The sequence below is a fragment of the Labeo rohita genome, chromosome 12 (assembly GCF_022985175.1).
Source record: "Labeo rohita strain BAU-BD-2019 chromosome 12, IGBB_LRoh.1.0, whole genome shotgun sequence".
Taxonomy (NCBI): Eukaryota; Metazoa; Chordata; class Actinopteri; order Cypriniformes; family Cyprinidae; genus Labeo; species Labeo rohita.
In genome coordinates, this window is record NC_066880.1 from 19,958,075 (window position 1) to 19,971,842 (window position 13,768).

At 38.5% G+C, this 13,768-nt stretch overlaps 1 protein-coding gene across 1 annotated transcript in view; it reads right to left on the reverse strand.

The window, feature by feature from the left end:
- Positions 1-8,141: 8,141 nt before the first annotated feature.
- svild (supervillin d) overlaps positions 8,142-13,768 on the reverse strand; it is a 41,572-nt gene continuing 35,945 nt past the window's right edge. The window contains 2 exon segments of the mRNA XM_051124210.1: positions 8,142-8,962; positions 9,230-9,385. Of these exon segments, the coding sequence (XP_050980167.1) occupies positions 8,876-8,962; positions 9,230-9,385 (243 nt within the window). The 3' untranslated portion in view covers positions 8,142-8,875.

The following is a 13,768-nucleotide window of genomic DNA, read 5'->3' on the forward strand; positions in this document are numbered from 1 at the left end:
TTTTTTGGAATTCAGAGCATCTGGCACGGATTGGTAAAGCGAGAGCTTTTGCTTTTGTTAGCTTAGCCTTGATGCACATTATGAAGCTGTAATGTTGCTCTAACATTACAGAAAACATAAGTACATCAGTTTGTCACAAATACATAACCTGTGGATCCTCTTGTAAAATTCTATAACGCTATGAATTATTATTATATTATATATTATATTATAAAACTAAGGGTCATTCTATAATTGTGGGTACATCTCATGTCCGTGAAGTATATTTTTTAATATATTTTCATCAATATAAAGCCCTGATGCTTAATTTTCTAGTACACAATTATATTTTTCCTAATCACACTACTATATGTTGAAAAAGCCATTTCTTTTGTTCAAAAATGATGTTCATATCACATACAACCCTGGTATTGAGCAGCCATATCACCCAGCAGCCAACTGGTTGCCCACTGAAGCTAAGCAGGGTTGAGCCTGGTCAGTACCTGGATGGGAGACCTCCTGGGAAAACAAGGTTGCTGCTGGAAGAGGTGTTAGTGAGGCCAGCAGGGGGTGCTCACCCTGTGGTCTGTGTGGGTCCTAATGCCCTAGTATAGTGATGGGGACACTATACTGTCAAAGAGCACCGTCCTTCGGATAAGACACTAAACCGAGGTCCTGACTCTCTGTGGTCATTAAAAATCCAAGGATGTCCTTTGAAAAAGAGTAGGGGTGTAACCCTGGCATCCTGGCCAAATTTGCCCATTGGCCTCTGACCATCATGGCCTTCTCAGGGAACGAGGGTTACATACGTAAGCTGAGACATTCGGTTTCAAGGAACTTGAACTGCGTCCTCTAGAGGTCGCTATGGGGAAGGGCTATATCCACGCTGCCATGTTGAGGGGAGTGCATGCCATGATAGAGGCGAGCACTAAGTACCAACTCCCTCAAGCTTAGGGAGTTGCCCCTGAGACGTAGTGACGGATGTCAGTGACATTATCCCCTTTGGCCACAGCCCGAGCTGCATACCAAAAGACTTACCTGAAAGGGGTCAGAAATGCTGGACCCGGGGTAGAGCTCGAAGCTTGGAATCAAAAGATATTCCTTTAAGGGGATATAGCCAATTGCCTAGGGTTTCGCCTAGGTCTGGCCTGTCACCCAGGGGGCTACCGTGGGCTCTGCAGAGGTTCGCTCAGGAACCATCCTACAGAACATAGGTAGCAACACCCTGCTCAAGGATGCGTAAGTAGAGTGGGACCCAAGGTGACCAGGGACAACCAACTCAGACAATGGGCACGAGATTGAGCGTGAAACCCATATATAGAGAGTGCGCAGGAACTAGCGTGTGTATTACTTGGGGATTTAGCCTAGCAGATGCTCACAAAGTATCAGGAAGGATACATACATGGAGTGGGACCCAAGGTGGCCGGGGTCTGAACCAACTCAAAAAGGGTATGGGCCGGAAGAGCGTGAATCCCTACCATACAAGATTTTAGAATGAGCGCAAAAACTAGCATTCCATACCACTAGTGCATTCCATACCACAGTGTGGATTTAAGAAAAGTTTCCAAAGGTTCGTGTGGGCACTTACCATAACATGGATTTTAGAAATACAGTTTATTAGAAACGGTGTGCTAGTAGATGACCCTTAGAATGAGGGGAGCACTGCTAGCCATTCCAAACAAGGCTCCAAGGGGAAGGCAGTAAGGGCGAACCTCAGTTGCCCAGTTGGAGCAATGCTCAGAGCCAACCCTCAGGTGAGGGGAGCATTGCTACGACAAACAGACAATTAGCCGCAGATAGCTGTCTGATAATACTGCCATGGAGCCGATACACTTGACCAACGTGAGAAGTCAGTGCTTCGGGACAGGCTTCTAACTCCCGAGAGACAGGAGGAACACCTGATCCACCCAGGGGTGACAAGCTCTAAGAGACTCTCCCACAGCGAAGGGAGCATCGTCATGCACAGCCAAAAAGGCCTTGGAATGTGATATGATCACAGGAGATCAGATATATCAGCAGAGATGAATCATCAACTCATTATGGCTGCATAGAGAGCAGCAGCATCCCCAGCCCTCAGGCTGTGTTGTGGGTATTCTCTTGAGGGGGCATAAGCCACTATCAACCCAAGCAGACCTGTGCTTACTGTCTCGATAGAAAACGTGGGCCCCGTTCTAGCAAGGCCCGTAGAACCTCAAGAACAAGGGCCTAGATTTGTAATCAATGCTCCTCAGAGCACTCAGAAGGGTTCCCGCAGAAACACCTTCCACTCACACGTTGGTGAAAAATAGTGTGGTCAAGCCCACTCCTTGGAGGGGCGACTCACTAGATTACCAAGACGGTATGAGGTTAGGTCTGTATTAGAGGTCAACCGATGTATCGGTTTTGCCAATTAATCGGCACCGATAGTTGATCAGTGGAACTATCGGTTATCGGCAAAAATCCATGCCGATAGCTTTTTCCAGGTTGGGTCCGTTGCTGGAGCGGCTGAAAAGGTCGCCATTATACAGCAAAGTCCCTATAGTCTTTGTTATACAGCACGAGAGTGGCCTCTAGTGGCTGAAATCAATGACAGCACATGCCGTTTGTTTAGACACGTGACACTGCACAGAGCGGGACACTTCAAAGGCTTATTTAAAACATCAACAACAAAACGGTGTGTACAGTATACTGTCGTGCATGTTTTCATGTCATTACTAAGGGATGAATTTGTTGACTAGATGCTGCATTAGTGGAAAAAGGACAGCAGTATACTTTTGCCCGTTTGGTGATCAAGTAAAGTCTTGTAGACTGCCAGTTGAATTGAACGTGATGCGTTCAGTGTGTGTGATACCGGATAGCTGCGAATTCTTCTAGACACGGCGCTGCACTTTTGCCCGTTGTGTGACTAACATACTTTTATATTTTGATTAGATAACCACAAATGTTTTAGAATAGAAGCAGTTAAATTGCGGAAGTGCACAATATCCATATGTATGTAATTTCAATACTGTGGCCTTTGTGTAGATATTTAAAGATGGCCATCTTTAGCTTGATTGTTGATGTAATGATAACACTTTACAATATGAGTTCATTTGTAACATTAAGCCAGGGGTGTCCAGGAGCATCCTGCAAAGATGAATTAGGAATTAGGACTAGGAATTCACAAGCTTCAGTCTGGATCCAGAACACTTAAGAAGAGATGATGCCAACACCTCAGAGGACTTCAGATGATGCCAACCCTGAAACAACATACAGCACTACTGAATTTTGCTACTAAATTTATAGTGTTCTTTGTCTGCTTGATTACATCATTAATTGATCTTTACCATACATCTCTGATATTACTAGTATTGACACTAGTACACTAGTAAGCTACTACTAAATATATTGTAAAAACTTCAATTTGCTGTAAAGTTGCTTTGCAACGATATGTATCGTGAAAGGCACTATACAAATACATTTGAATTGAATTTGAATTTTGAATCCAGCGAAGAGATATTTTCCGAAAAGCTTACCTGGTAAGAGGACAGAAGCCCTAAATGTAGTGCTGTAGTGGGGACCTGAAGGCCAAGAGTGGCCATGATCATTTCCAGATGGATTTGACGAAGGCAGATCCAATTAGACAAGCAGACCATAACCAAAGTCAAAGACCAGAGGGGGGTGCTTGAAGAGGACCTACCTAACAGAAAGAAAATACACAACAGACAGGTCCCAGAAATACAGCAGAAGAGGCTAGACACATAATAACAGTGTCGTACTCACCCACCATGGTTCCCGCGCATGACTCAGATAGGAGGTGAAGGCCAAAGCCTAGATCCAGACCATCAGTAAAGGTAGCTTTTATGAACATAAAAGCTGACCTAAAACATCATAGGTCCGGTGGGAAGTGCGCAGGAAGATGCCACCTAACCTCAGTCAGGTGGAGATGATGGTAGTTGCGGGGGAATTGAGAAGGGGAAGATAGGGGTGGTTGGAAATGTAGTGTTCGTCGAGACGACCCCGCGGCACCACCATTGTAGCCCGCTTCCACGACAAGTGAAGCCTCGCTGTGGCACTGTCCATAACCTCCAGCAGCTCATTGTACGCAGAGCAGGAGATTTGAGAGGGCTCAGCCTCGGCTTCTTCGCCCTCTGACATCTCCTGCTCTTCCTGGGTAGGACTGGCACCAGCAGCGACGTCATAGGCTGTCACCGGCCAACATTGTTGTCGTTTTTGTATGTAGGCTTCAGACATGGGTCACGGAAATGGCGTTCCTCATAGCAACCTCTAGAGGACACAGTTCGAGTTCCTCGAAAGGGAACCTCTCCTCAAAAAGGAATGGTTTGTCCCAATCTCACATAATTTGCACAGTATGATGATATTTGCTCTAGAACATTGGTCTCAAACTCAATTCCTGGAGTGGCACAGCTCTGCACATTTTTGCTCCAACCGTAATCAAACACACCAGGGCCCGTATGTATAAAACTTCTCAGAAATGCTCTTAAGAATAGTCTTAAACTAATTCTGTCAAAAAATTCTTAGTAAAAAGATGGACTTTTCTAAGAGTAGGGGACTTTTTAAAAAGATGCATAAAGCAACTTTCAATAAAGTCTAAGACTGATTCTTAAGTGTTGACTGAGGACACTTAAGTGTTGTGAACTAAGGACTACAATGATGTCAACCCAAAATGGCCACCTTTGACCTCTGAAACAGCCAATAGTGAGCCTGCTAATGTGAAGTCACAGCAGCACAATGCCAGTCATTTGATGTAACTACAATAAAATCATTTAATTAAGACACTATCTAATATTTCAATGTTTTTTTGTGCAAAATGATCACAAATTATTATTGATGTTTTGAAATCATTTTCTATTGGTGTGTCTCTTCATTCACAGTTGGAGCAATGATATGAACATGAGTTCCATCAACAGCTCCAATAACTCCAAGAAAGCCCACAATCCTCATAAAAATGGCTTGTTTTTGCAGCATGGTTTGACAGTCAGTTGGAAAGTTAATGAACTGCCATATAGTAGTGGCCAAGAGAAATTTTGTAAGATTGACTGATTTTGACTGATTTTGTAAGCATATTTGCTTGAGGTCAATTGTTTTATTTCTGATAATAATGCAATGAAACATGCCAAATTGTGCAGTCATAATTTTTGGCCATGCTGTCATACAAATAAATTATTAACAGATGCAAAAACAAGAGAGGACCAACAAAATATTAATAACTGATTATGTTGTAGTCAATGTTGCCAAATTAGTGATGTGTTTAGTGACTCCCTCACCCCTTTTGAGAATTTATTCAAAAGCCTAGCAACAAAATCAATTTGTTGGTCAAACCTTATTTAGATTATAACACTCTCCCACTGATATATTTATATTTATATATATCAGTGAACTCGCCATTATGACCTCAACATTTAGTGATTGTTTTAACTACTTTCAACTGAAGCAGTTAGCAACACTGATCAGTGTTTTGTTTTGTTTTTTCTTTCATATTTTGATGTTTAAGTGAAATGTGAGGTCATTAAAACCCTCAACACATCACTTTTGGCCATTGTTGTGTTTGGTGGAGTTAGTGTCACAGTATTTAAGACCCAGCTTACTCTGTAATCACCGGTGACATCATTGCTGCATTTTTCCAATTTTACAGCGAAAAAATGTGATTACTACTTTTATTTCTGCAATTAGAGCATTGATTTGTAAAATGGAAAAAAGTTATTAAGTTTATTACTTGGTCAGTTACAAAAAAAAAAAAAAACGCTTAATAATCAAATTGGTATTGTTTTATCAACTCCATATCATCATACGTTTATTGGAAAGTGTGCGTCTCCTCCTCTTTGCTGCCATCTTGTCACTCCTAACTAGGTTAGAAGACCTCTCCAGCTAGGAGCTGAGTCTTAACATTTAGGAACCTTTATGAATCACTCTTAATCTTCAGTCTAGGAATAAGAGTAAAATTACATCATTCTTAGTATTTTGTCACACTTAAGACTAAAAATGTACTCTGTCATCTAAGTTACCTGTCAACTGTGTTACCCAGTAAAGGTAACATGGTGGACAGTAGCAAACATAGATGGCATTTTAAGGACATATTCCTACAGATCACCTTTATAGCACTTTATACAATATAGATTGTTTCAAAGCAGCTAAGTAAGGTCATGTTTGGGTTTTTGGGAAACAGGAAAACTTTTTTCTTCACTTTGTCTAATTTTAAAATGTACCCCTAATTATAGAATGAGCCCTAAGTAATCTTGCCTTGTTGAGAGACAGACTGGGGTTTGACCATCTGTGTGGTCAATTAACCCATGTGTGTTAATGTGTGAAAGGCCGAGAAGCCAATCGAAGTACTATGAAGTGTAAAAGCAGTGCTTTTTTACTTCATATGATACATGGTGCTGGCAATGCTGCTCTCTCATTCGCCACTTTTTACTGCTATAGCTACATGATTTAATGTTAATAAAATGTTACATTTGCACTGTTTTATAACATCTTAAAGGAATAGTTCATTCGTATTTTGTCATTTGGATTTTTACTGTCTAACCCCCGGTTTCACCGACAAGGCTTAAGCCTAGTCCTAGACTAAAATGGCTGAGCTGTTTCAACTGAAAAAAACTTGCACTGACTGATCTTAAAATATGCCTTTGTTTTGTCTCAAGATGCACACCAATAATGTTTTTCTAAGCATGTTTATAAAAATGACTTAAATGTCCTAATTAAACTATGGCCTAATCCTGCCTTAGTCTAATCCTATCTGTGAAACCGGGCCATATTCTTTCAGACCAACATAAGCAGATGTTTAGCAGAATGTTCAGCTTTGCCATCATATATTACATTTAAAAATAAAAAATAAATAATTTTTTAAAATATGTGGCTGTGCTTTGTCATGCACCAGGAGGAATCCAGGGCCCACTGCACCAGTGTAAGGTCTGAAGTGGCTCATCCCACTAACTAACAGTAAGAAGGGTTCTGCTGGCTTGCATTAAGAGGTCTGTGAGACCCACCGAAGATATTCCTCCCCTGACCCACCACCAAAACAGTCATGCTGGAGGATGTTGCAAGCAGCATAACGTTCCCTCCATCTGGCATCTCCAGACGCTTTCACATGTGCACAGGGTGAACTGCTCTTATCTGTAAAGAGAACGGGATGACAATAGTAGACCTGCCAATTCTGGTGTTCTCTGGAAAATGCCAATGAAGCTGCAGAACACAGGTCCCACTACAGGACATCGGGTCCTCATGCTACCCACAGTCTTACATGTTTCTGACAGTTTGGTCAGAAAAATGCACACCAGACTGCTGAAGGTAATTTTGTAGGACTCTGGCCCTGTCCTGCTCTCTTTGTGTAACAGCCCATCTCCCAGTATCTTCTCCATGCTTTTGAGACTGTACTTGGAGACACACCAGAACTCCTTGCGACGGCATGTATGAATGTGCCATCCTGGAGTAGCTGGACTACCTGTGCAACCTGATTGGGTTACAGGTACAGCCTCATGCTACAAATAGTGAAGAAGGACCATAACAAAACACAAAACTAGAGAAAAACCAGTCAGGAAGTATAAGGAAAGAACAATTGTCTGTGGCCACCACTTGAAAAACCATTCCCTTTTTTGGGAGCTGTCTTGCTGTTGCCTCTCTGCTGTCTGCTGCTGTCAATTTTTAAATGCACCAAAGCAGTTAAAACACATTCACAATCACTTAGGCTTTCTAGCTGAACAGATTGATATCCATGATGTTTAACTGACTGTGATGATTAATTGTTCCCTTTTTTTTAAACAGTGTATGGGCAACTGAAATGTCACAAAAGAAAGTCACATCATCACTCATCAGCTTGTAGGTACTTCCCACATTTTGTCAAAGTTCCAGTGGTAATCAGTTATTCACACCACTTCACTTGTTCCCCTCTCTCATTTCCTCCAACTCAGCAAAGCTGTGTGTTTGTGTAAAAAATAACACCCATATAACCTTAAGACACAATGACACATTTAAAGGGATTTTGTCAGTACAGATATTTAGGTTGTTTTAGAAATGTATATAAAATAAATAAATACTAAAAAGTGTATCAAATAAGAGTACTCATTTTGTATGATATCCTCAAGGTGGATAAAATGTTGGAGATACATACTGAAGTTAACTGGTAAGTAGTGCATTTTATCATCTGAGAATAGACAAAGGACCGTGACATCTAGTGATATGATGCTGAATAGCATTTATTATCAAGCAAAAGCTGCTACAGTATGTTTTGGTGGCACAATTCTGTTACAGCACAAACAATACATTCATACCTTAGAAAATCCACATACACACATACATATCAATTTGTTATTTGTAATGTTGACTGTATCACCACATTAAAAAGATCACATAATCACATAATACTGTATATCAGTCATACTCATTCCTGTGGCAGCAGTGCACTTAATATTTGCACACAATATGGCTTAAACAGCTATTCACTTTCCAATGTGAATTTTGCACAGAGCTCAATGACTGAGCGAAAGGCCTCTATTTGTTTTTGACTGATTACATGAATAGTCACCATTAGTGTTTAATGCATTTTAAGGTCACAGTATGTTAATAGCAACAAGGTTAAACAGGATAAAATAAAATGATAAAATATGATACATTTCTAAAATTCAAGCCTGTGCATAGCGAAGCAGATTTAAGTCCACATGCTTCACGCTATTCCCAAAACTGACATTTTTTGCATTAAATGCATACATATGTCAATACTTAAATTGTGTAAAAAAGTCTTATGACCAAAAGCTACTGATGTATGAAACTGCTACAGCTGTTGGTGGGTTCCTCTTTTTAAGACACGTAACTGTACATATTAGTAATGTACTTAAAAAAGCACAAAGAAAATTCACATAATTTCTTAGTAATTACTTAAAGTGAATATACAACAGATTGCAGACACAAAACCTTTTTTAATTTAAAAGAAACCTTTGCTCTTTTTCAGATTCAGCTGTTTCCAGTTTGGGAGGGCATTAAATTCATCCCGTGTCATCTCCAAAACACTCTGCAAAACAAATACAATCTGTCAACGTCATCTTTTTTAAATATCAACACAGATCTGTCCTAACATCATCAGTTTACAGAAAATTAGAGGTAAATTTGGCTGCAGACTATAACACTGGAAAACTGGTAAAACAAAGTAAGCCTTTGCTGATCTTTATTTACATATTTATTGACCATTTTAGACTGAACTATTGATGCTTAGGGTAGGTTTTATAATAATTTTGTTTAGAAAGGAGCATGTGTGTAAATCTTTAGGTGGGGTTGTTACCTGGAAGTCTTTATCTGACAGGTAACTCTCGAGGTGCAGAGGGTCCACTCCCTCTGGCAAAGGTTTGGAGGTGAGCTCCTCAATGGTGTACTGCTGTCTGCTGAGTTTGGACAGAGCATCTTTAACCAGGATCACTTTATTACGGGCTCCTTCAACCTGTGGAGACATTTAAACATAGAGGTTTACCATCCATAGGCTTCAATATTAAAAATTTGGGTTGTATTGAAATCGACCACCATATGAGAGAGTCCTTGTGGAAAAATGTGATGATTCGATCTGTAGTTTTAACAAAAGCCCTTGAGTTTTATTTGTCAGCCAAAGTCAGCTGGACGATGCAAAAATCATGTGTTGCATCTGTCGCTGACAAATAAATGGGGATATCTGGGTACAGGTAGCATGGAGAAGTAGTGCACATTGTTCAATTTCATAAATGATCAAAACTGTAACAATATGAAGCTGGTTGAATGTGCAAACCTATCCTCCAATAACCGCTTTTGAATAATGTCAGGACACGAGGTTCACTTTTACTAAATCTGGTATGCTGTAGAGCCTTGCAAGTAAAGTTACTGATTAAATCGAGCTAACATCAGCATTTCAGCATTTTTCTCCATATAATGGACTGCTACGGTGCCCCAGTTTTGAACTTACAAAATACAGTTTAAATGCAGGTTCAAATGATCCCAAAGGCGGTTGTAAACGACCCCAGCCGAGGAAGAAGGGTCTTATCTAGTGAAATGTTTTCATTAAAAAAAATACGATTTAAATACTTCTTAATCTCAAACGCTCCTCTTGCATGCTCTCCCTGAACTCTGTGTATTCTGCCTCAAGACAGTTGAGGGTATGTCGAAAATCTACAACCGTATTTTCTCCCTCAACTTCAAAAATCATTTCAAAATCATCCTACATCGCTGCAGAAGTACCGACCCAGTCTTTGCAAAGTGAACATGCAAAGAAGATCAAACAGCCTGAACAAAAAAGGTAAAACAGCGATATAAGACGATTCTGAAGTTGAGAGAGAACATGAGATGGGAGTTTTTCGACATAACCTAACTGTCATGAACCGGAAAAAAACAGTCCAGGCAGAGTAAGGCAACACAAGCGATTGACATTAAAAAGTATATAAATTGTATTATTTTTATGAAAATAACCAATCGTTACACTAGATAAGACCCTTCTTTCTCAGCTGGGATCGTTTACAATTGCATTTGGGATCGTTTGAAGCCGCATTTAAACAAAATTTTGGTAGTTCAATATCGGGGCACCATATCAGTCCATTATATGGAGAAAAATGCTGAAATATTTTCCTCAAAAAAAAAAAAAAAAAGTAAATTCTTTACGACTGAAGAAAGAAAGACATCTTGGATGACAGAAGAATGATCTGCATCAAGAATGATCTCATCTGAAGATGTTCAACGCAGCTTGCAGTGCATTTATGGAATATAATTACAGTACTTTACGGATTAAGCTTTAGTGTTTGTGCATTCACACTAAATGTATTTAAACTGTTTTTCATACAAATACCTACAAAATATGTAGTTTTATTTTACCATGGTAATGAGGTGCCATATATGTGAGGTTTTAACTGTGGTTAAATGTATGCTATTATGGAAGACTAAGGGTTAATATAAAAATAAGAGGTTGTTACAATTTTTACAGATATGTTTTTTTATAATGAACTTAAATCCGCAACCTAACTTAAGCTACTGTCAGATGTGAATTTCTAAGAGACAAAAAGATGTCATATTAAAATTGCACCCTGCACTGCAAACTGTGCTGAAGATAATCTACATGTCTTTAAAGTCAGGCAAACCTGTTTCATGTTATGAAACAATATCATTTATTAGAACATGCAGAAACTAGGAAATAACTCTATATATCTATATAAATCTATATATGTTTTATTTTGTTAAGGAAAATGACTGGAAAAGTGTAAAGAATTCAAAAGCATGTTTTCAAAAGTGTTTGTCATGTTCTGACAAAACAAAAAACAAAAACAAACAAACAAACAAACAAACAAAAAAAAAACACAACTAACAGTCTGGTATCTACAACTTTCACTTAGGAGCAAAGTCTGACTTTAATCTTAAAAGAAATAAAGATTTCAAATTTATTGTGATAATTACCGATATCGACTGATATGAAATCATTGTTTGGCCACATCGGCCAGCCTCAATTATGCGAATGTTGAAGTTGTTATTGTCATGGAAAGTGTGTTGGAATGTTTAACAGTTAATGTTAAACAGTTTGCAAAGTAGACAGAAAGATGGAATAATAAACTATACTTTATAAAAAGCTATAGAAAACAAAGAACTGTAGAACAATTCAAAACTTTAAAAACCAAGGTATTTTTTTATGATTCATGCTTTTTATTTACTTCAATGGGCAAACAATATATTCAATTTACAGATACAAACCATGGTATTTTGAACTCATGGAACCCCTGAAACTGGCTTGGCCATATGTGGTTGCTTGCAGCTATATTTTTTATTATTATTATTATTATTATTAGTATTAGTAGTATTATTAATAATAATAATAATAATAATAATAATAATAATAATAATAATATCTAGTGCCCTCGCATGATGGGCCATTAGTGTGATCGTGAGGCAGGAAAGAAAGAATGAGAGGAGAAAAAATAATGGGGGTTTTGATTATTTGTACTTTATTTACAACACAGTATAAACAAAATATACATAATTGAGCATACTGATGTAAACAGAGATGTGGACAGATTGTGTGTCAAGTGAACAAGTGAAACATGTTTAACCAGTGAAAAAAACATACCTGGTATTTCCCAAGAGTTTGCTGCTTCTTTCCATGGATTAAAAAAAAATAGCCCCATCATCAGCAGTCATGAAGCTTATTTTACCATATTTGTGTACAATATCAGTGTAGTTGAACATCTGATGTTGGTACAGTACAGAGAAAAACATTTGAGAGACTCAAGTGAAAGTCAGCAGGACTGGATTCATCTGTGGTGCAGGTATCTCTCACACACACACACACACACACACACACATACACACACAAACAAAAAAACATCTGTGAGCAAGTTGGTATCTAATATATATACATATATATATATATATATATATATATATACACACATGTTTTCGAATACACTGTTAATGCAAAACAATAATGCAACCAAGGCCAAATTATGAGAAACAGAAACGATTAATTTATTGTTTCAGGTTATGCAGTCTGTTAGATTCCCTCACATCGTCAAATCCCCATATGCAGTCTGTATCAGAAACAGGAATGATTAGCTCATCTCTCAAGTCTTCATGTTTGAGTCATTCATTCCCAGCCCCATAGGCAATAACGTTATACAGTCCTAGAAACAGAACGGAGTCTTCGGATTGAGTTCGTTCTTTTGTCATGTGCCCACTTCCCAGCTCAGTATCTTACATCCAATACAAACATTATATATTATTAACTGTATGCTATTATTATATGTAGGTATTTTTGCTTTATCAAAGTGATTTTCCTCGTCATATGGATAAAGTTTAAAGCCTCTTTCTTACCACATATATTTACAGAAATTCACAAATGTATAAATTGTGAGAAATCAAAAGCAACAATTTGAGACCAAAACTGCATCACTGTAAATGTGTTTGTAAGGAAGAATGGGAATTATTAACTCATTTCTGTATCCAATACTGCTGTCATGTCACATGACAAAAGAACGAACAACCTGAAGACTCAAGAGGTAAACTTATTATTTCTCCTTCCTGTACAGACTATATAGTCTATAGGGCTGTCATGGGATGAACGAACGACTCAAACCCAAACCTGAAGACTCGAGAGGTGAACTAATAATTTCTGTTTCCTGTAAAGAATCAACAGGATGTTGCACATGTGCGTTCAACACGAAATGAATGAATACTTTGCTGAGACGACTTCTTGTTCCCGAGTCATATTAAGGATAAGTTAAAATTGAATGAATCGTTCATGACAAACACATCACTAGTCACAATAATACGTTAACTGATGCAAATAAGAAACACTACTTACTCATCCGAATGATCTCATCCACTGGCTCAAGCCGTGCGTCGCATCATATTCACAGCAGCATCTTCTTCCAAAAACCAAAAGTATCTGAGAGAAACTTGATGAATCTTGCTGCTTTGTTTGTGGTGGTGATGTGGGCATTTACATGTTTGCGAATCTCATGTGGATGATTACCATATGATTAGTACGTTTTGTGTGGGCTTGATCACATTACAGATAGTGAGCTCAGATTTGAAAGACTGTACCTCGTGTTGGTTTCGTAAAGATTATTTTATCAGAGAATATTTGTTTTCAAAAAGACTTTAAAAGTAGACATTTTAAAAAAAGACATTAAAAAGTACTCACTTGTGGTTTTTTTTAAATTTTTTTTTTAAGTATTCACTGAGTTTTGGTTCATTTTTGTGACGAGTTTCAGAAAGAAGTTTGCAGAGACAGAGAGGACAGAAAGAACACCCTATTGTTTTCTTTATTTAACAAAGTACAAGGTTTTGTTGTTATTGTGAGTGTGCACAAATAAAAGTA